This window comes from Haliotis rufescens, unplaced genomic scaffold (assembly GCF_023055435.1).
Source record: "Haliotis rufescens isolate VD_foot unplaced genomic scaffold, xgHalRufe1.0.p SCAF_21, whole genome shotgun sequence".
Classification (NCBI taxonomy): domain Eukaryota; kingdom Metazoa; phylum Mollusca; class Gastropoda; order Lepetellida; family Haliotidae; genus Haliotis; species Haliotis rufescens.
In genome coordinates, this window is record NW_025963902.1 from 11,489,696 (window position 1) to 11,511,550 (window position 21,855).

The 21,855-nt window shown below is 39.6% G+C and overlaps 1 protein-coding gene across 1 annotated transcript in view; it reads left to right on the plus strand.

Moving 5' to 3' along the window:
- LOC124145759 (EF-hand calcium-binding domain-containing protein 5-like) overlaps positions 1-21,855 on the plus strand; it is a 35,917-nt gene that overhangs the window by 1,228 nt on the left and 12,834 nt on the right. Inside the window, exons 2-14 of the mRNA XM_046515663.2 lie at positions 28-738; positions 4,968-5,124; positions 6,481-6,618; positions 7,349-7,504; positions 9,771-9,870; positions 10,633-10,803; positions 11,823-12,323; positions 13,736-13,876; positions 16,236-16,429; positions 16,991-17,147; positions 17,792-17,937; positions 19,012-19,140; positions 19,805-19,977. Of these exons, the coding sequence (XP_046371619.2) occupies positions 62-738; positions 4,968-5,124; positions 6,481-6,618; positions 7,349-7,504; positions 9,771-9,870; positions 10,633-10,803; positions 11,823-12,323; positions 13,736-13,876; positions 16,236-16,429; positions 16,991-17,147; positions 17,792-17,937; positions 19,012-19,140; positions 19,805-19,977 (2,840 nt within the window). The 5' untranslated portion in view covers positions 28-61. The remainder of the gene's footprint in view (positions 1-27; positions 739-4,967; positions 5,125-6,480; positions 6,619-7,348; positions 7,505-9,770; positions 9,871-10,632; positions 10,804-11,822; positions 12,324-13,735; positions 13,877-16,235; positions 16,430-16,990; positions 17,148-17,791; positions 17,938-19,011; positions 19,141-19,804; positions 19,978-21,855) is intronic.

Sequence of the window (21,855 nt, forward strand, 5' to 3'; positions counted from 1 at the left end):
TTCAAAAGTAGTTTATTTTTATTCCAGATATAACACAACATAAGAGTTTGCCTCTGTCAAGATGGCTGAAGTAGCGTGTAGTCCCACTCCAGTAGGGAGCGTTGGGAGTGCAGGAAGTGCAGGAAGAGTGACCCTGTCTGAGCCAAGGACACCTTCAGCTGGGTCAAGGGCAGAGGTTAGAGTATCATCAGGTCAGTTATCGAAGAGAAGTTCTGCAGGATCATTCAGAGTTATAAGTGCAGGAAGTGCAAGGAAAACACCATCCACTCCAGATTATATGAAACCTATTGTCCGCAGTGCTGTTAGAAGATGGAAAAGACTACACGAACAAAGTATGATGAAACGTTTGGTGGGGATAAGAAACGAGAAAAAAGAACATTTACAAGCAGCCAAAGAAGATGCCAGAAAATTGGCAAGGAAAATACCAACAGAACTTTTGGCCAAAGAATGGCTCCAAAACAACGAGGCCACAGTAGAAGTGAGAGCTTATTTAGTTGACAAGGTTTTTCCGACTTTGATTCTGGGCGTAGAGAAGTTACTGTGTGAGGCAGATAAGCGAGGGTTGTCAGAGGTGGCATTAATGGATCCCAATTTCAACCCTCTGAACTTCCTAGCTCAGTATCTGTTGAGGAACAATCCAAAGTACAGCAACTTTGCAGAGGCCTCGCCGTATGTCCGTGGTTTGCGTGAAGTGGCAGAGGAATTACGTAAACAGCTCTTCCACTTGGAAGATAACAGGTGAAGTTCAATATAAGGACCCGATAACTTACAAATAAATTACATCTTTTTTTTATTACTTGCACTATGGATTTCTTTTTCCAAACATATGGTTGATGGTTGATTTAAAAGTTGAAATAAGAACAGGTCTCTTTAAAAGTATTTTGGTCAGGAGAAACGAAAAAAACTAATGAAAGAAGAAATGTTTTTTTGAATATCAAGTTAATGGTTACATCCTTTAATCCTTTTGTCCTCCTTTTTACTCTTTTTCTGAACTAAAATCACAAACTATTTTATAAAGCTTCATATTTTAATGTCTATGTGTATCCATTGAAGGACAGTTTTTGGATGGAATTTGTAGTAAAGCTTTTAAACAATTATAAACATGTTTTTTCAAATTTAAAAATTGAAATTTGCACATTAGGTTTGGTTATATAATTTCAGGGAGAACTGTTGCATGAATATATGAACTGTGAATTATTTTACTGAAACTGTTTTCTGTATTGGAGCCACCTATACTCAATTATCAAGTGTAGTGTTATTCCATTCTGTTATGGGGGCACAGGTGGCCCAGTCTTCTAAGGCGCCGCGATCCTCTGTGCGGAGTTGCGTCCCTTGGGCACATCAGAAACATATGATTGTGGGTTCGAATCCCGGTTCACCCCGATTATGTTTCTAGGTTTGTCAGCACCATACTAGTGTTCGTGGGTTTCACCGAAGTGGTAAACGTCCGAGATCTGCATCACTTTGGGCTTTCCTCCCACATTGAACTGACACGCCGCTATATAACTGTAATACTGTTAAAAACCAATCTCACTCACTCACTCCATTCTGTTATGATAATACCCTGGACCCATTCGCTTCCATAGTTTCACTTGGAGCCTGATTTTAATGACCAAATGCTAAAAATAACGTCCATCAATTACACTCATGAACAAGAGAAGTTCTGTGCTAAGTTGATGATACAAGAGATGGTCACTTGACAGCTGTGATAGTGAATGGGTAAAGGGTACTATTTAGGGCTGCAACGAATACACTATGAGGCGAATACGATACATATCACGAATATAGGGTAATAAATATGAATATTTATTCACGAACACAATAACAAGTCAGCAGTTGATGTGTTACTTATTATATTCAGTGAAACAATAACAAAATAAATTATTTGACATGGTTTGACCATGTTGACAGCAGGGGTCCGGAAAATTTAAAATCCCAATCGGACATTTGCATTTAGGCCACGCCCCCTTCAAATAGCGTATTTTAGTACGACTTTTGACACACATTACAAGTTTACGTATTCATAACATGATGAATTATGAATTGTTTCAATTTAAATTGTTTAATTCACCGGAAAATAATATCATTTTAGATATACATGGAAAACATACGTTTGTTTCTGTTATAATAACGATCTGTTAACGTAGTAAACGGTCTAATTAATATTCATGAGTTATATTCATGAGTCTGCTCAAGTGTACGCGTTGTAACATTTGGATCGAGACTATTATCCCATATTTGGTTATCACGTGACCTCACGGGAAAAGTTTTTTTTAAACTAAAGATTTTTTAAAAACAAGACAGATAATTTAATCACAAATACTAAAATATCGTTGAGAGCAATAGTCATTTGAATACTTTTTTCATTTGTACTTAATTATTGACCATAAAAAAAATTGATATCGATCGTCCGAGAAAGCAAAATGGCGGTCAATCAAGATTCAATATACGACTAGCTACTGAAAACAATAAAATCTGCAAATCTTCATTGTATGTCAACCAAGTGAAAGTTGTTAGCCACGACTTACAAAATGATCGTCTAGACTTTGGGGGTTTGGCAGATCTGCCCACTGATCTGCATCGGTCGACTGGCTGTCGTCACGTTTTCGCTTCTTGTCTGAGGTTACGTATCGTAATATTGTGAGGATAATGATGTACATCGATGATGCAAGGTATTTATGTACAGTTGTAAACACCTTTTACGCAAATTAACAAGATGTTCTCAGTAATTAATCCTCAATTAATCAGTGTCAACTCAGTTTATTGCCTATTACAGTGATTGACCGATTGGACTATCATGTAGGTACGATGTATTTACAGCAATCAAAACAAACAAAGCTTGTCAGTGTAGATAATCTTAATTGTGTTGCAACTGCAGACAGAAACTGCTCAGTCCTAACTGTTGATCATGTCCGGTCAAAATTTAAGAATGTCCGGACAATACTTTTTAAAATGTCCGGTAAGCAATATTTTAAACCGGACATTTGAGATTCCCAATCGGACATGTCCGGCGCATATGACGGTTTCCGGACCCCTGGTTGATAGTGTTAATTATTATTAAATTAGACATTCATCTACTGCACTTATCCAGGTACTAGTATCTACTGAAATGCGACAATGACCAGTGACCACATCACTGTCAAATTAAATCCATAAGATTGTTGTCTTTCTAAAGAAATCTATGCATATAATAAGTTCTTATGGATATTTTTAGGTACAGGGTATGTAAATGCACATGACTGCATATTCATGGATGCAGTCTTTAATTTTTTTATTTTTTTATTTGGTAAATATTTGAATTCAATTCATGAAGGTATGCGGTTTGATTAACCTAATACGCGGGCGAATCTAACAGCCCTAGTATTTATCATCACAAAATTATATGTGAACACTCGATGATGGAAACACCCACTTATTTGAGATGAAGGCACAACTGATAAAAATGTTCTTCATATGTCCAAGATGAGAGCTTGGAAGTGAAACAAATATATTTATCATACCTCCATGTCAGAATGATGAGATCTGATTGGTACACATGATCTTGATAAAATACTATGTATCCTGTTTGGGAGGGAAATAAATTTCTCAGCAGGAGAATAAATCCCTTATACCCCGCTTCGAAGCAAAAACACACAAGCTTTTTCTGAGTCAATGAAAGTCATGTGACATTGCACAAGTTGATCTCCAGCTCAATCCAATGGCTGTTTTCTATCAATTTTGAATTTGTTTTAATTCTTTTTCAATGTCACATTTAAACATATCAGTAAGATAAATTCCTCGTAACAGGATCACTCCGGGTACATGGGGTTTTATGGGTCCCTCGCTTGGTTTTATACCACTCGCCTCAAGCTCGTGATATAAAACCTAATGCGGGACGCATAAAACCCTCCAGCTTGTGATATAAAACCTAATGCGGGACGCATAAAACTCTCTGATTCGTGGTATAAAACCTAACACGGGACGCATAAAACCGTCTGGCTTGTGGTATAAAACCTAACACGGGACGCATAAAACCGTCTGGCTTGTGGTATAAAACACAGGACGCATAAAACCCTGCTACAACTTAAAGTGTATATATTTTTTAAAGAACTTAAGAGCCCTCTTATTTTCTCTTGACAAATGCTAGCATCTTATCAACTATTTTTAATCAGTGAATAGATGTAACAGTTTGGGGTGAGCTTCCTCAGATGTTTGAATGCAAATATGACTTTTTAAACCACTTTTTGTTTGATAATTTGTTCAACGTTTACTTCAAGAGTTGTTTTATAGAAATTGACCTCAAAATAATCAAGTTAATTTAAAAAAAATAATTTTTCTCTCCTGCCTGCAGTCATAAAACAAGAAACTGAATTGTCAGGCCTCAAAGTTGCGACTAAAACGGTCCCTAATGCAACCTTAATTTCAATTTGTCTACTTTCTAAAATTCATAGGTAGCCAAATGACTACCTTGAAAAATATCTTGTGGCAACTAAATTTCACTGCTACACGTATGTAGACACAAAAATAAATAACAGCTGATCATACAAAACATGTCTGCTAATAATTGTACTTGCGAATAATTCCTCCTAAAGTCGACAATGAACCGAAGTACATAAATATTAATGTAATTAGTATTTTATTTCAGTTGACAATGCTCATTGGATAAGCAAGGATATACCTACATAGTCTAGTAACCTAAAATGCATCATTGTTTGAGTCACAAATAACAAAAATCAAGTACAGTTTCCACTTATATACAATTCCAAGACTAGTGCTATGACTTGTAAATATTATAAAAGTAATTTGATGAAAGATAATTTCAAATGCTTTTGGCTACCTACACTATTGGCTTGACTTCATGATTTTACCACTGCCTACCTGGAAAAAAACACTTGTAGCCAAATGACAAGTTAATAAAAATTTAAACTTTGAGGCCTGAGATTTGTGGTAGTCAAATATTAGTTTAGAATTTGTTTTATCGTTTACAGATTAGCTCGTATCAAGGCTGAGGCCAAGCGAAAGCGGGATGAAAGAGAACTGAAGGAGATGCGACGGCTTCAGGAGAAACAGAGGAGAGAAGACTGCCTTCTGAAACAGTTCACTGAATGGATGCTCAGCTCTCATGGCAAAGTAGAGTTGGCACTGGTAGGTGACAGGCAGGCAGTAAGGAAGGACCTGTTAGGCTTGGTAAAATACCTTACTTGTTTCTTATTCCCCTGGGGGGCCAGGTGGCCCAGTTGTCTACGGTGCCACAATTCACTATGCAGAGTTGCGTCCCTTGGGCACGCCAGAAACCTATGATTGTGGGTTCGAATCCTGGTTCGCCCCAATTATGCTTCTAGGTTTGTCGGCACCATACCCGTGCTCTTGAGTTTCACTGAAGTGGTAAATGTCTGAGACCTGCATCACTTCGGGCTTTCCTTCCACATTAAGCTGACATGCTGTGATATAACTGGAATACTGTTAAAAGCGATGTTAAACCCAACTCATTCACTCTTATGACTCTGACCATAATATTTTGAAATATTAGCATAGTTTAGAAACAGCTTTTTCAACTCAATTTTTTTTACTAAATTCCTAATTTTGCCATTCATAATTGTCAGATTTGCAAGGAAACTTAGCTGTGGTCTCGCCTGTCGCTTCATACTTTGAGACACTGTGGCATGGTTGAAAGAGATGTCTTTGTGTATTAGAATCAAATATACGTTTACCCACAAAAGAAATAAATTAATAAAACTGAATCCTTAGTTTTGAAAAAAGTCATGAGAAAAAGGCATATTTATTTATCTTGCCTTATAAGCCCCTTTATTTTGATGCCTTGGTTAAATGTTTTAGCAAGGGCATGTGGGGACCTGTTTTTTTAGGGTGATTTGTTGATCATTTGAAAAAAAGATGAATGAAAGAATTTTATGACAAAAGAAAGGCATACCTACCTTTCAGCCTTTTAACACAACTGGTTGGGAAGAAACAAAAAAAGTTCATAAAGGTTTGGTTTCATTTGTGCATTTCAAATGATCCCAAATAGTCTGCGTAGTTTGTAAAATATTTTGATATCTGATCATTCAAATTTCTGTTACCCACTAGTTTTTACACATGTGGGTATTTAAGTTAAATATTTAAAAACACTATTCATCTATTCCCTGCAAACTGGTGTCGTGTGGGTTCGAGAGCTTTATAGGACTCAAAAATACCACGATACTTCCACAAGAAAGTGTGATGGCAAATGATCATGATGTAACTGTCATCGTGGAGTTTGGCAAGGTTGACAGAATGCCCCTTTATAATTTCAAAATAAGTTCCTGATTTGCTAATCGAATACGCAGGGTTACTTCACAGTATTTTGATGAAACGCACAAGTTTTATTTTTGTAGCGTATCTGTAATGTTCGTTGCGTATTTGATACGCTTGGATTATATTTTACTGTGTATTTCTGCATTTCTGATGCGTATTTCACGCAGATACGCAGCTTATCTGGAGCTCTGGCTTTATTCTATTTTTCAGATTCAAAACACTCTCAGGTCTTTTGCTGAAATGGTAGAACTATTCCCTGATGACCTGAAAGAGGCTGCCAGGTTTGGGGCTGCCATTGAGCCAACTGATGAAAGCGGACGCATGCTGAACATGAAGGAATTTCATCAGGTTGAAATAATAATTATTAATAATTTCTATAAAACTGAAATAAGCATATATGACCATTACTCTTTGATAAGTTGCTAATATTATGGTTTGATTTTGACAATCAGTTACATCACATTAAATAATGAAATGGCTACTTGGGGAGCCGGTAAAGACAAGGGGAGACAATTTATAGTTGGTTGTTTTAATACATTATTACCTCCCTTTGATCATGTGGCGATATTTAATGTTAGGCTTAAAAAAATATAAAAAATTGGTTCTCAGGCAATGGCTTTTGAAAACATAGTGGGGCCGCTGGTGTTTTGTTTTTATTTTTTGTTTTTGGCTGTTCAAAATAGAATGCAACCTAATGAACAATTGTGTAACCAAATAAACAGTTGTGTACAATCAGCCTGGGAAAGGGCCTCCCTACATACTGTGTTCCTTGATGAGTAAAATACTGGAATACTGATACACAATTGGACTTGGAATATTTAAGGATTTATTGGTTATTTTTTTATTATAATAACAAAACATGCGGCAAACTTTATGATAATGCAGGCGGTGCCTGAGAACTTAGACTATTTTTTTTTAGCCTTAGATAATAATTTTACTGTAAATTGTTTGTTTCCTGACATCATGTTTATATAGGTTGATACTAGTTACCTAAAAACTAATTTGTTTGAAGTTCTATATTTGGTTGATGATCATAATCAGGTGCATGTTTTCAGTGTTTTTTATTTTTTCGTTTCAGTATTTGTCAACATATATCGATCCCCTGCCAACGGAAATATTTGATCAATTTATGATCCACATGTCCAAGTGTGCACAGGCACATCACCTAGCAACAGCGAGAGAAGCTCGGCGGATTATTCTGACAAATCTCTTCCTGGCGTGCGATCATAGTGGGGTTAGTTTAGTGATTTGGATTTGTCATCATGTCTAAAAGCACTCTTTTCATGATTCCCCCGCCGTGGTGGAGTGGACAGAAATTTCTGCTCAGAGAGTGAAAGGCCTGTGGTTTGATCCCCTGGCTGCATCATACCAAAAGCATTAAAAAATGGTATTTTTTGTTACCCTGTTTGGCGCTCAGCATTAAGGGTATGAACAAGGATTAGTCGCCTCGGAGTCAGTATACTGATCTTTGTGGGATATCCATATCCATATTTAGAGGTGAGGTGAAATTGGGTTTAACGTCGCTTCCAAGATTATTGCACTTATATAGCGACATGAATGTACGTGTGTGTGTTTGCGTGGCTGCTTGTACTAGTCCAGACTGATGCCGATTTATAGTGCTAGCACACTGAGATACCATACCGCAGTTTAACATGAATACCCCACTCAGACACAGTATACTGACTCCGAGCCGACCAGTCGTTGTTTTAGCCCCTTAATGCCGAGCGCCAGACAGGGTAACACAAATTACCATCTTTTAACGTCTTTTGGTATGACGCGACCGGGGATCGAACCCAGGACCTTCCGCTCTCCGGGCGGATGCTCTACTATTAGACCACGGAGGGGGTTCCATATTTAGACTGTAGCATGGTATCTCAGAAGGCTGCATGCGAGCATGCACCGCACACACTGCATGCATGCACACTGCAATAATGTGAAACACAACATTAAACCCCATTTCTTACACCTCACCTCAGAACCAAATATAACAAAATCAAAACTTTTATTAAATAGTGAATCAATGCCTTGAAATACAATATCCATGAAGTTTTGTAAACATGGTGCAATAGTACACCGTTCTCATTAGTCCACAATAGGGAACACAGAGTTGCATCCCCTAGCTGTGCCAGAATCTGCGGATCATGGGTTACAATCCTAACTTTGAAAGGATGCCATATGAAAGGATGGTCAAATGAACTGATGAGTGAGATGCAATCGCATCAAAGCAATCACAACTTCTATGTTTCGTTAAATGGTTTATAGAATTTTTGTTATCAAAAACATGGTTTGGGGTTGGGATAAAAATATACTGGCACCTTTAATTCTATATCAGCTTTTGTAACAAATGATATTTTTAGGGTGATGGGAAAACACTTCTTTTATTTGTCATTTTAGTGTATTGTGTTTTTTGTTTGTTTGTTGTTTTACGCCGCACTCAGCAATATTCCAGCTATATGACGGCGGTCTGTAAATAATCGAGTCTGGACCAGACAATCCAGTGATTTACATCATTAACATCAATCCACGCAATTGGGATCGATGACAATTGGGTCGCCTTTTATGACAAGCATGGGTTGCTGAAGACCTATTCTACCCCGGATCTTCACGGCGATGGTGTAATGTGACTGGAATATTAAGTTTTATGTGGGTACATGGCACCAAGCATCACAGTACCTGGAGTAGCAGCATCAGGATCAGTGATAAGATTAAGATCCGGGTTAGAATAGATCTTCAGCAACCCATGCTTGCAGTAAAAGGTGACTATGCTTGTTGTAAAAGCCAACTAATGGAACTGGGTGGTCAGGCTCGCTGACTTGGTTGATGCATGTCATTGTATTCCCCATTGTGTGGATCGATGCTCATGATGTCAATCACTGGATTGTCTGGTCCAGACTCGGTTTTTTACAGACCACCGTCGTATAGCTGGAATATTGCTGAGTGCGGTGTTAAATAACAAACAAAGAAATTGTATTCTTGATGTATTGAAATGTTCAGAACCTTGGCTGACAAGGTAGTTGTTTGTGACCACCGACCCTTGGAAACAGTATACTCTGTTGCATGACAGTGTTCCAAATTAAGGGGTCGTGGGGTTCTAAGGTTTGCTCCTGTGCCTCTGTTCACGCAGCATTGAATGGGTACCCGGTAGGATGAGATGGTAATGTAACTGTTAACTGCCTGACAGGCTGCTTCAGTTGTATACTACCCAAGGACCTGATTCATTGACCAGGGTAATAATTTAGATCTATCATGGTCTAAGTTCATTTCTGCAGTTATATATTGGAAAGTGTGCTATCTAATTCATGATATAATGTAATTTATAGTATTGGAATCTATGAATCCGTTAATCTCTAACATTCAAAATCAAGTTTATGACAAAAAAACCTTCATGCTATCTTTTGACTGCGTATGGTAGGATCAATTTTGTTATTGTCATCATCACATTCTTGTATTCCATATTGTTCTTTCTCACAATATATAGTTTGAAATTTCCTCCTCATTAGATTGGCATACTTGACCGGCACCGTATTCTGGATCTGTTTGAAAGTTTTTGGGATGCAGCAAATGATGATCTCCGACGCAGCCTCCGCAACCCAAGGAGATGTAAGTTTATGTGTGTCAGAAACAAAGCCAGACCAATTTGCTTTCTTGTATAACAGGGGGCGGTCGGGTAGCCTAGTGGTTAAAGCGTTCGCTCGTCACGCCGAAGACCCGGGTTCGATGCCCAACATGGGTACAATGTGTGAAGCCCATTTCTGGTGTCCCCCGCCGTGATATTGCTGGAATATTGCTAAAAGCGGCGTAAAACCGTACTCACTCACTCACTCACTCTTGTATAACAGATTCTTAGGATCCAAATGGCTGGATGGAGGAGAGAAAATAGGCAAAAAGGCCCAGATCAATAAATTTGTTATTTTACATATTTAAGATAAAGACAACAAATCTAAAATGTGTAATATTATCTGACTTGTGGGGTAGCTGCTCAGTGAAAAACTTCTGAGCGAAACTTCTTGAAGTCGTAAATCAGACCCATCAGGGTATGCGGTCACGCCGAAGACCCGGGTTTGATTCCTGACACGGGTACAATGTGTGAAACCCATTCCAGGGCACCCCACTGGATATTGCTGGAATATTGCTAAAAGCGGCATAGAACCATACACACTCATTTACAAACAGTGAAACTATGGAACAATTTGCATAAACTAGCCAATCAGTGCTCAGTGATATCTTTGCCCTCATGGGTAAAATTGTTAGGTAGCCTAAATAAAAAGCAACAGCCTGTCTGGTGTCTGATTTTTACCTCATATATTGTCAGCTAATATTTGATACAATGTCAGATGTACAATTGTTGATGTTGCGTGGCAGGGCCAGTGGTGGAGGTTGATGAGACGGAGGACTCTCTGAGTGACGACGAGGACCTGGGTATGCTGGATGATGCGGAGGAGAGAGAAGAGATGGAGGATGAAGCCAGGCCTGCAGGGGATGGAGAGAAGGTAGAAGACAGCCAGGGGGAAGCTCAGGAACAGAAAGACGATGGTAAGAACTGTAAAATATTCTGACAGGTTATTTACATGATCAAAGTATGTTCTTATGTTGATGGTGAGTGAAGCCTGCATATTGCAACAACAGCAATCCCTTAGCTGTCTTATAGCAGTCTTTCAGCAGATTTTCAGCCATCTTTTACTGTCTTTCAGCAGTTTTTCAGCTCTCTTTTAACAGTCTTTCAGCAGTTTTTCAGCCCTCTTTTCACAGTCTTTCAGCAGTTTTTCAGCCATCTTTTCACAGTCTTTCAGCAGTTTTTCAGCCATCTTTTCACAGTCTTTCAGCAGTCTTTCAGCCATCTTTTAACAGTCTTTCAGCAGTTTTTCAGCCATCTTTTAACAGTCTTTCAGCAGTCTTTCAGCCATCTTTTAACAGTCTTTCAGCAGTCTTTCAGCCATCTTTAACAGTCTTTCAGCAGCTTTTCAGCCATCTTTTAACAGTCTTTCAGCAGTCTTTCAGCCATCTTTTAACAGTCTTTCAGCAGCTTTTCAGCCATCTTTTCACAGTCTTTCAGCAGTCTTTCAGCCATCTTTAACAGTCTTTCAGCAGCTTTTCAGCCATCTTTAACAGTCTTTCAGCAGTTTTTCAACCTTCTTTAACAGTCTTTCAGCAGATTTTAAGCCATCACTCCACAGTCTTTCAGCAGTTTTTCAGCCGTCACTCAGCAGTCTAACCACCTTCTTTTCAGCTGTCTTAAACCAGTCATAAAGCAGTCCAACACCAGTCTAGCACCACTCTTTACACCAGCGCATCCACAGTCAATCTGAGCAGAGGATTTCTCTGTCTTATAGCAGATGTCCTTCTCATGATGTCATAAATGTGCATATATCATAGCCAGACTTTTGGCAATAGGATGGAAGATATTTATCTTGGATTACGTTTATGAAAATTATCATATTGCCAAGGTTCCGAAAGATAATAAATAGCCAGAAGTTAGACATGTGACAACCTACAAATTTGTTAGGAATGTTGTTATTTAAACGGTTAAATAATTAAATAATCATATTTTGCAGAAGATAGCCAGAAACCTGAATCAGCTGAGAAAGTAGATGACAGCCAAGAAACACAGCAAGAAACCGAGGGAGAAGCAAAGAAGGAAGAAACAGAAGAACAGAAGGATGAGAAACAGGAAGAACAGCTGGAGAAGAAGGAAGAAGGAACAGAGGAAAACAAGGAAGCTAAAGAAACAAAACCTGATGATGCAGCTGAAAAAGCAGAAGATGGACAGAAGGCAGAAAGTGATGAACAGAAGGAAGAAGGGAAGGAAAAAGCTGATGAAGAAAAAGATGAACAGGGAGAAGAAAAGAAGGAGGAAGTAAAAGAGGCGCAACAGGAGTCAGGGGAGGAGAACATGTCTGCCACGGAGAAGCAGACGGAAGAGCAGACGTCGGGGACAGGAAATCCAACAGATGCGGAGACGGCAGGTCAAACACAGACTGAGGCAGAGACACAGGAAGTGTCTGAGAAAGAGCAGGCAACACAGGGTCTACCCGAGAAGGAACAGGATGAAGCTGGTGAGTGTTTTGGATCTTTATATACAGTAATTTTTCAAATATAAGTGAAAACAAAAGAACTGGAGTAAAATAATGAGGTTACAAAATTTATATTGTTCTCAGGCAATCACCTTGAAAAGTTTTAGGTAGGTAGCCTGTGTTTGTTTTTCTGAACGTAGGTGGATCCAGGGGTGGAGGTCTGGGTTGCATAAGGGGTGAGGACGGGGGGCGAGGGAGGGTGGTGGTCGGGTGATGTATGTGGGGCGTCCGGACCCCAACCCTTTGTAAAACAAAATGTGGTATGTTGTAGGCAGTAAAATTGACTGAGAGAAGATTTTTATATTTTGGACCCCTCCCTTGCTGGATCAGCCCCAATCTCATTAAAATCAGACATTAGTTCTCACTTCCGCTTAGGGGTCACATCAGAATGACCTTTCATCCAACCAATCAGTGCGTCGCTTACCAGATTATGAAAGTGACAGTGTGAATGTGATTTCTAGTCATGCAATCTCTTTTTACACGGGGTATTCCGAACAATAGTTACAGGTTTAACGACTGAATCCTTACAATCTAGACCATCTATTAGCCATTCCAGAATGTTTTTTTGTTCAGGTTTCAAATTTGTAATCGGGAATTTGTCAAATTATGTTTCGAAGCGTAGTCGCCAATTTGAAATTTGTGCCGTAAAGCACGAGAAATCTGCCTTCTGACTGGTCATTCCATTGGTCTGTCAAAGTTTGCGCAAGGTCGGCCTGACGTGACCCGTAATGGGATGTCCTCAGATCTTTGTTTAGCGGAAGCGAGGACAAAGATCTGATTTTAATGAGATTGGATCAGCCCTTGCTTAATTTGAAAAAGTGTGCTTAACACTGGTCAGATGGTAGCTCCTCGTTTTCACAGGCATTAAAAATTTAATGTGAGTAGTTTACTGACTTGGCTTTGCCTGAGAACAAACAAGTTTTATTTAGGCGAAACAAGTCAGCAATAATCTTACTGAATATATTCAGTACAGCTTATGGTTGGATGTGTTCCCAAAGGATTTTTCGCTCATGATGTCATGTCCTGACAGGATTATTTGCAGACAGCTGTCGAATAGCTGGAATATTGCTGAGTGCGCGTTAAACTACAAACAAACAAGACCTATCTGCACGACCAGTTATCTCCCTTGATTATGAATACACGCTAATTTATACTTCAAATACAGAAAAGTCATTTCTACACACCCTTTCAGCGGTAGAAACTAACATTTCTAGGCGACTAGTCATTCTAAGGATAACATATATAGCAAAACCCTTAAAAATGGCACATTTCTACAGGTCCTTATGATACCTTAACTATTGGGTAGTTTGGCAAGGGCTACAGGACTAGTGCCAGTTTCAAACGCTGCCTTTGTTCTAAGTATATTGAATACAGAACATTTTCATTTCTTCTAGAACCCAAAGAGGATGACAAATCCCTGAAGCTGGACCTGAAGACCAGCGATGATGATATGAACCCACCCGGAACTACCCAGACTGGTCGGCTCAGTGTCACCTTCGCTCAGGGCACAGAGTTCGACAGAGAGATCCAGACAGGTTGAGTACTTCTCACACACAGAGTATGATCCACTCTCCTACCCAGAGTTCCATGCGGCCGGCCGCCAGCCAGCATAGTACCTCTGACACAGGCCAGCGCCATGTGAAGATTCGTCACATCTTTCATAGTCCATTCAAGATATTGAATATGCTTTTCATCAGTTTCATGTTTGACAAGTCAACACATTTTCATAAACAAACGTCAAAGAATGGTTACGGTTCATTAAGAAAGCATCCTAATACGTGAAAATCTATTTGTTTTTGCGTAGTTATCCTTTGTTTACATTGGTTGTAAGGCTCCACGTGCTGTCATCGAAGCCCAACAGAGAGCTGCCGATACGGTCACTTTCATGCATAAATATTTATTGTCATGCTACTCACTGTCACAGTTGTAGTAGCATATCTATATAATTATGCAAAACAATATGTTAAGCGACCCCAAATACTTGCATTAGTCCGTTCTACACTGATTTCTGAAAAAGCGCGTTTGTTTACAAACAAGAGAAAAGTCCGGTCACGTGATATGCAAATTAGCCTGTGGCAGTGGTGTTATGCTGAGTCACCACTGCGCCGGAGTTCGAGTATGATTGTGAAGTCATGATACAGATTGTACTTCATACCAGGGACCAGACCCGTGAAGATTCCGGGGTAGAATAGGTCTTCAGCAACCCATGCTTGCCATAAAAGGCGACTATGCTTGTCGTAAAAGGCGACTAACGGGATCGGGTGGTCAGGCTCACTGACTTGGTTGATACATTTCATCGATCCCAGTTGCATGGATTGATGCTCATGATATTAATTACTGGATTGTCTTGTCTTGTCCAGACTCGATTATTTACATATAGCTGGAATATTGCTGAGTGCGGCATTAAACAACAAACCAACCAACCAATCATACCAGGGACGCCCTGTTAGAATTGATCTGCAGCAGCCTGTGTTGGTCATAAGAGGCTTCTTAATGGTTTGGGCGGTCAGGCTCAGTGATTGGGTGTGATATACCCCAACGGCGTGGATCGTTGCTCATAATATCAAACACTGGTCTGGTCCAGTCATGTATTTACAGGCCGCCATCATACAGCTGGAATATTGCTGAGTCCGGCATTAAACAAAATACTGGGACCAAGTGGTCTGAGGTGACTCGAATTTGCTGTGCAGAATTGTGTCCCTTTGCCATGCCAGGATCTGATTGTGTTTCAAATCAAATATAGGGTACCTGCTACAATGTAGGTTTACCTCCCACATGTCATCGCCTAACTAAAATATTTCCAAGGGAAATGGGTGGCCCAGTCTAAGGCACTGCAATTTGCTGTGTAGAGTTGTCTCCCTTGGCCATGCCAGAAACCTAGGATCATGGCTTCGAATACCAATTTGCCCCAATTATGTTTCTAGGTTTGTCAGCACCATACCCGTGCTCGTGGGTTTCACCAAAGTGCTAAAGGTTTGAGACCTGCATCACTTCAGGCTTTCCTCCCACATTAAACTAACACACCGTGATATTACAGGAATACTGTTCAAAGCAGCATTCTACCATGACTACGTGAAATACTAGCAATAAAATTAGACATAATCAACTTGGATTGAAAAATGCATCTGATTTTATGACTGCTTCACTTCACACTTATACAACTGTAAATTTGTAAAATGCACAAAATGTAATAACTGGCATGTCCGCCACTTTCCAAATTTCATATTGTTGCGGAACTGTCAACAACTACTTCCAAGAAAATAAGTAGGTCCGGCCATTCCATGTAGTGTTGGCAGGGGTACAGTACTATGGCACACCAAACAGAAAGCTGGTTTCTGTCGTGTTTGAAGGGTTCATAGAACCAAGCTGTTTCTTATTTACAACATACAAAAATGTTGCATTGAACAAGTGGTTGTTTGTCTTCTTTGGACGTATATATTTTTTACGTTACCATGTTAAGAAAACACAACGAAAGACACCTACCATCCCTTTCACATACGAGTTCAATTCGCCTCTCATACCATGCCAGATAACGTGAAATGAAGGAGTTCGATTTTAAATCAGTCATGGGAGAATGGAGAAAAATGTACTGTGTTTGAAAATTAGATTATTGTTAGACCGAATTGATAGTCTCAAAATTAATCATTTGAAACCTCATGCTACGCATTCAGTTTATCTCCTAATAAAAACAAATACTCACTCTCTTCAAGGTGTCATTTGACTGATGTCACTCATAGCTAGTGATATGGATTGCTGTTTAGGTCAGTGACAGATCAATTTTCCAAAAAGATCACAGGATCGTCAGTTTGTCATTGATCAACATTTTCCAAAATTACTTAACATTGTAACATGCCATTGAGGTGAAAAATACATGTTGTCTTTATCTACTTCCAGCTGGAACCGTCACCAGTCTCCAGTCACAAATGTCAGCATTTGACGAGCACACTTTGAACGTGTCTCAGTTTGTCCATTTAACTGAGACATTCATCGGAGACAGGCCGAAGCGAGCGCTGTTTGAGACGCTGCTCAGATACATCAAGGAAGGCTACGAGGAAACGGAGGATGAGAAGCTGGAAAGACTTTTAAAGGTTGTACATAGCTCGCTCATTTTCTCCAACATCCTACCCTCACACCCCCCCACACCCCTCACCCCTCCCTACCCCCCAACACCCCATTTATGTAACATGTTTTCATGTTTAGCAGCTTTCATAAATGACCAGTCGCTAATAAACAATGTTCAAATATATAAAAAAAATATTTGAAAAAATGAACTGTCACAAAATGAACATAAATGGGCAGTTCCGAAGGGAAATAATTATTGTTGTGGATATTTTATACATAGTGTCCTTTCTGAGCCCCATGGCATCTACACCCAAAAGTGAGAACAATCGAATAAACATTTGTGTTCAGTGTTGGTTATCTTTTGGAAGGAACATAATGTCCTTAGCTTGAAAACAAATGAAGCTGAATCTTTTTATAAAGCTGACATCTGATTGGCATCTTTCAACTAGATTGACCTGAAGCAACTAGATTGACCTGATGCAACTGATGCAAGTAGATTGACCTCATCCAACCTCCTGTGGAGAGTTTGATATGTTTGATTTTAATGAGCATTGAAAACATTAAAGATGTGACAATTGTTTCATCAGGCGAGGAAGGAAGCCCTCTCATCGAAGCGCAAGGTTCAGATGGACAACCTGTTTGAGAGATGGGACAACGACGGCTCCGGGTACCTGGACCTGGACGAGGTGGAGATGGTCATGCTGAAGTACAAGGATGGCCAGGAGGCTGAGGCCATCAGCAGAGGTGAGCCCCGATTTTCCTCCATCTGTCTTTGCGTGAGTCCAGGGGACACGTTAATAATTTTGAGGTGTCCAAGGGCTGAAAGTAAAGGTTGCATGGTGACATCCTTGACCTTCTGGATGCAGTCTGTACTGAACATTTTGGAGTCTACTTGTCCAAACTTTACTCTTGGCATCCCTTTTTAGAATTTATGGTTATATTGTGGAGTATTATCAGCTGAGCTTACTTGACCAACTGAATTTGACTACAGCTTTGGACTTGTGGCTAAAGACGGAGACTGCTTGATGTCTGGTCCACATGACTTCCATCAGTTTGAATGTTGTCACAGCACTGTGTGTACTCTGAAAAGTTATGTTGTTCATAGATGGCGATCTTCTTGTAAAAAATACTTCAGATTGCGGTTGATTCAGATAGTTATCGTTATCCAGCGTTAGAAATTGGCGCTAGTCCTGTAGTCCTTGCATAACAGCTCAATAGTTAGGTATCCTAAGAGCTAGAAGAAATTTGCCTTTTTAAGGGTTTTGTATATGTTATCATTATAAAGACAAGTGGACTAAAAATGTTAGTTTCTGCCACTGCCCTTGTCCAAATGGGTCCCATGACCCGACACCAACAGCCCATCCCATAACACCACTTCCTGTTTTCAGCCAAAGACCAGCTGAGCAAGAAGTCCAAGTACCATGACCAGAGGCTGAGCAAGAGGGAGTTCCGGACGTTCATTGACCTGGTGGTGGATGAGATTCCAGGAGACTCCTTTGATTATCTCGTAGAGTTCCTTGCCAGCAGCATCGAGGTGAGGGATGAGTGGCTGCACATCAACATAAATATATGTTTGTATAATGTTCTGCATGTGAATTTATATATATTTTTTACCCCATCAATGCTGCATCACCCATCACTTATGCCGTCATGAAAATGTTACTGCTATCATGTTTGATTTGAAATGAAAAGAACCTCTAGTGATGGCATCCTATTGTTTTTAAAGGGCTTTCATTTCATTGAATAACCACTCAGTAGAGACTTTCTCCAGAATATCCCACTGTGTCAGAGATATTTTATAGAAAGTACTACCAGCCCAGGGATGTTATGTAGAAATTCCCTCTGTTCCGGGGGGGGGGGGGCGCGGGTGGCACAGTCGACTAAGGAGCCACGATTCGCTGTGCAGAGTTGCGTCCCTTGGGCACACCAGAAACCTATGATTGTGGGTTCAAATCCCAGTTCGCCCTGATTATGTTTCTAGGTTTGTCAGCACCATACCCGTGCTCGTAGGTTCCCCGTAGTGGTAAATAAACGTCTGAGACCTGCATCACTTCGGGCTTTCATTGAATAAAGCTGACATGCCGGGATATAACTGCAATACTGTTAAAAGCGGCGTTAAACCCAACTCACTCAATCACTCACTGTTCCAGAGATATTCTATAGAATGTCAGTTGCCAGAGATTTTATTTGCATTTGAACACAATCTACCTAAGGAAATGATGTAAAATCAAATGAGAAATATCCTTTATATATTTCAGTGGATCGTAACCTTGGTATCTGTAGCCTAGGGTGCGTACCACTAGGTTACAGAGGCACTGATAAACCACAATGCTCTTATATTTTTCAAATGCATGTACACCAGTAAGAGATATTTTACGTCCGTTTTCTCAGATTCATGAAAAGTGTGTTGAAATGTGAACTTGTGTCAGATTTTTCTTTCAGTTTATTAGGAAGATAGAACCCTCAATTTTTTTATGAGATTTTAACCCTTGAAATTAAAGCTCATGAAAGCCCATAGATTTTTTATCCTACACATATGGAATCTATTTTTAAAAACCTCTGTATTCAGACACAGGGGTCTTATCTCGTAATGGCCTTGCTGTTGTAGAGGTCGTACGCTGACCGTGTCCGAGGTGATGCCAGGAAGAAGTGGCTCCAGCAAATCGTAACAGCTGCCGAGACGTCAGGAGCCAGTCTGGAGCCCGTGTACAGAGCTGTCTTCCAAGCTCTCTTCAAGGTCAGCTTTGTCAGCACTTTCTTGTAGGAGTTACAAAAGTCATTCATGACTAAGTTTCCCAGAGGCTGATATTTTGAAAGTAGTCTTGTTTGTATACTCCACAGGGAGCTGAGTGTAACTTGATTCAAAGACCAGGTCCCTGTTCAAAAAAGCGATCATAGAGCTACGATTGTGTAAGTCTATGTTAAAGTATGGGACTTATAATCATCTTAGCGCTAAGATTGCTTTGTGCAAGTGGGCCCAGGTCCCCATTCAAAAAAGTGATCATAGAGCTACGATTGTATAAGTCTATGTTAAAGTATGGGAGTTATAACCATCTTAGCGCTAAGATCGCTTTGTGCAAGTGGGCCCTAGTCCCCGTTCAAAAAAGCAATCATAGAGTTACGATTGTGTAAGTCTATGATAAAGTATAGGAGTAATAATCATCTTAGCGCTAAGATTGCTTTGTGCAAGTGGGCCCTAGTCCCCGTTCCAAAAAGCGATCATAGAGTTACGATTGTATAAGTCTATGTTAAAGTATGGGAGTTATAACCATCTTAGCGCTAAGATCACTTTGTGGAAGGGAACCTGGGTAATGATAACATAGCGCCATGAGTATTCACTTGGTGAATGGAAACTGCCGCATGATAATGGACTTATTGTTACTGTTATTATGTTTTCACAGGATGCTGAGGCTCATGGGAACAACAAACGTATCAGCGCCAACATCGCTATGCTGGAACGTAACGTCCAGGTCCCTGAACGGGGGGATGTGTGTCTGAGATATGTCGCTTCGACTCCAGAGGACGCCGACTATGTCCTCACCAAGGTCCTCCACAAGGACATGAAGGGAATCAGGTATACATCCAGTTGTAACTTATCTTCATCATCTATTTGGGGCGGTCGGGTAGCCTAGTGGATAAAGCGTTCGCTCGTCATGCCGAAGACCCGGGTTCAATTCCCGACATGCGTACAATGTGTGAAGCCGATTTCTGGTAAGCTACAGACACTAATAAATTGACATACAATAGAAGTTTATGTTCTTGATACAGGATTTATTAAGTTAGATGAACATAGTAATGTGAAATTGCAACTGAAACACCTTGTGTGGTGTGTTAACCAAAGAACACAGTTGATATCAAACATCCCAAGGACAGTTTTCAACTCTGTATTTGTAGAAATATGTCCCGGCGTATACTGTGTTGTAGCTGCTTCGTGCCTAGATGCAGGCTCAGGATGTTGTTGAGCTGTTGTTTTCACTCAATCCTATTATGTTGTTGACAGAGTGTTGTTGTTTTCACTCAATCCTATTATGTAGTTGACAGAGAGTTGTTGTTTTCACTCAATTCTAATATGTTGTTGATAGAGAGCTGTTGTTTTCACTCAATCCTAATATGTTGTTGACAGAGAGTTGTTGTTTTCACTCAGTCCTAATATGTTGTTGACAGAGAGTTGTTGATTTCACTCAGTCCTGATATGTTGTTGACAGAGAGTTGTTGTTTTCACTCAATCCTGATATGTTGTTGACGGAGAGTTGTTGTTTTCACTCAATCCTAATATGTTTTGATAGAGAGCCGTTTTCACTCAATTCTAATATGTTGTTGACAGAGAGTTGTTGTTTTCACTCAGTCCTGATATGTTGTTGATAGAGAGCTGTTGTTTTCACTCAATTCTAATATGTTGTTGATAAGAGAGTTGTTGTTTTCACTCAATTCTAATCTGTTGTTGACAGAGAGTTGTTGTTTTCACTCACTCCTAATATGTTGTTGATAGAGAGCCATTTTCACTCAATTCTAATATGTTGTTGACAGAGAGTTGTTGTTTTCACTCACTCCTAATATGTTGTTGATAGAGAGCCGTTTTCACTCAATTCTAATATGTTGTTGACAGAGAGTTGTTGTTTTCACTCAATCCTAACATGTTCTTGACAGACAGTTGTTGTATTCACTCAATTCTAATATGTTGTTGACAGAGTTGTTGTTTTCACTCAATTCTAATATGTTGTTGACAGAGAGCCGTTGTTTTCACTCAATTCTAATATGTTGTTGACAGAGTTGTTGTTTTCACTCAATTCTAATATGTTGTTGACAGAGAGTTGTTGTTTTCACTCAGTCCTGATATGATGTTGACAGAGTTGTTGTTTTCACTCAATCCTAATATGTTGTTGACAGAGAGTTGTTGTTTTCACTCAGTCCTGATATGATGTTGACAGAGTTGTTGTTTTCACTCAATTCTAATATGTTGTTGACAGAGAGTTGTTGTTTTCACTCACTCCTAATATGTTGTTGATAGAGAGCCATTTTCACTCAATTCTAATATGTTGTTGACAGGGAGTTGTTGTTTTCACTCACTCCTAATATGTTGTTGATAGAGAGCCGTTTTCACTCAATTCTAATATGTTGTTGACAGAGAGTTGTTGTTTTCACTCAATCCTAACATGTTCTTGACAGACAGTTGTTGTATTCACTCAATTCTAATATGTTGTTGACAGAGTTGTTGTTTTCACTCAATTCTAATATGTTGTTGACAGAGAGCCATTGTTTTCACTCAATTCTAATATGTTGTTGACAGAGTTGTTGTTTTCACTCAATTCTAATATGTTGTTGACAGAGAGTTGTTGTTTTCACTCAGTCCTAATATGTTGTTGACAGACAGTTGTTGTTTTCACTCAATTCTAATATGATGTTGACAGAGTTGTTGTTTTCACTCAATTCTAATATGTTGTTGACAGAGAGT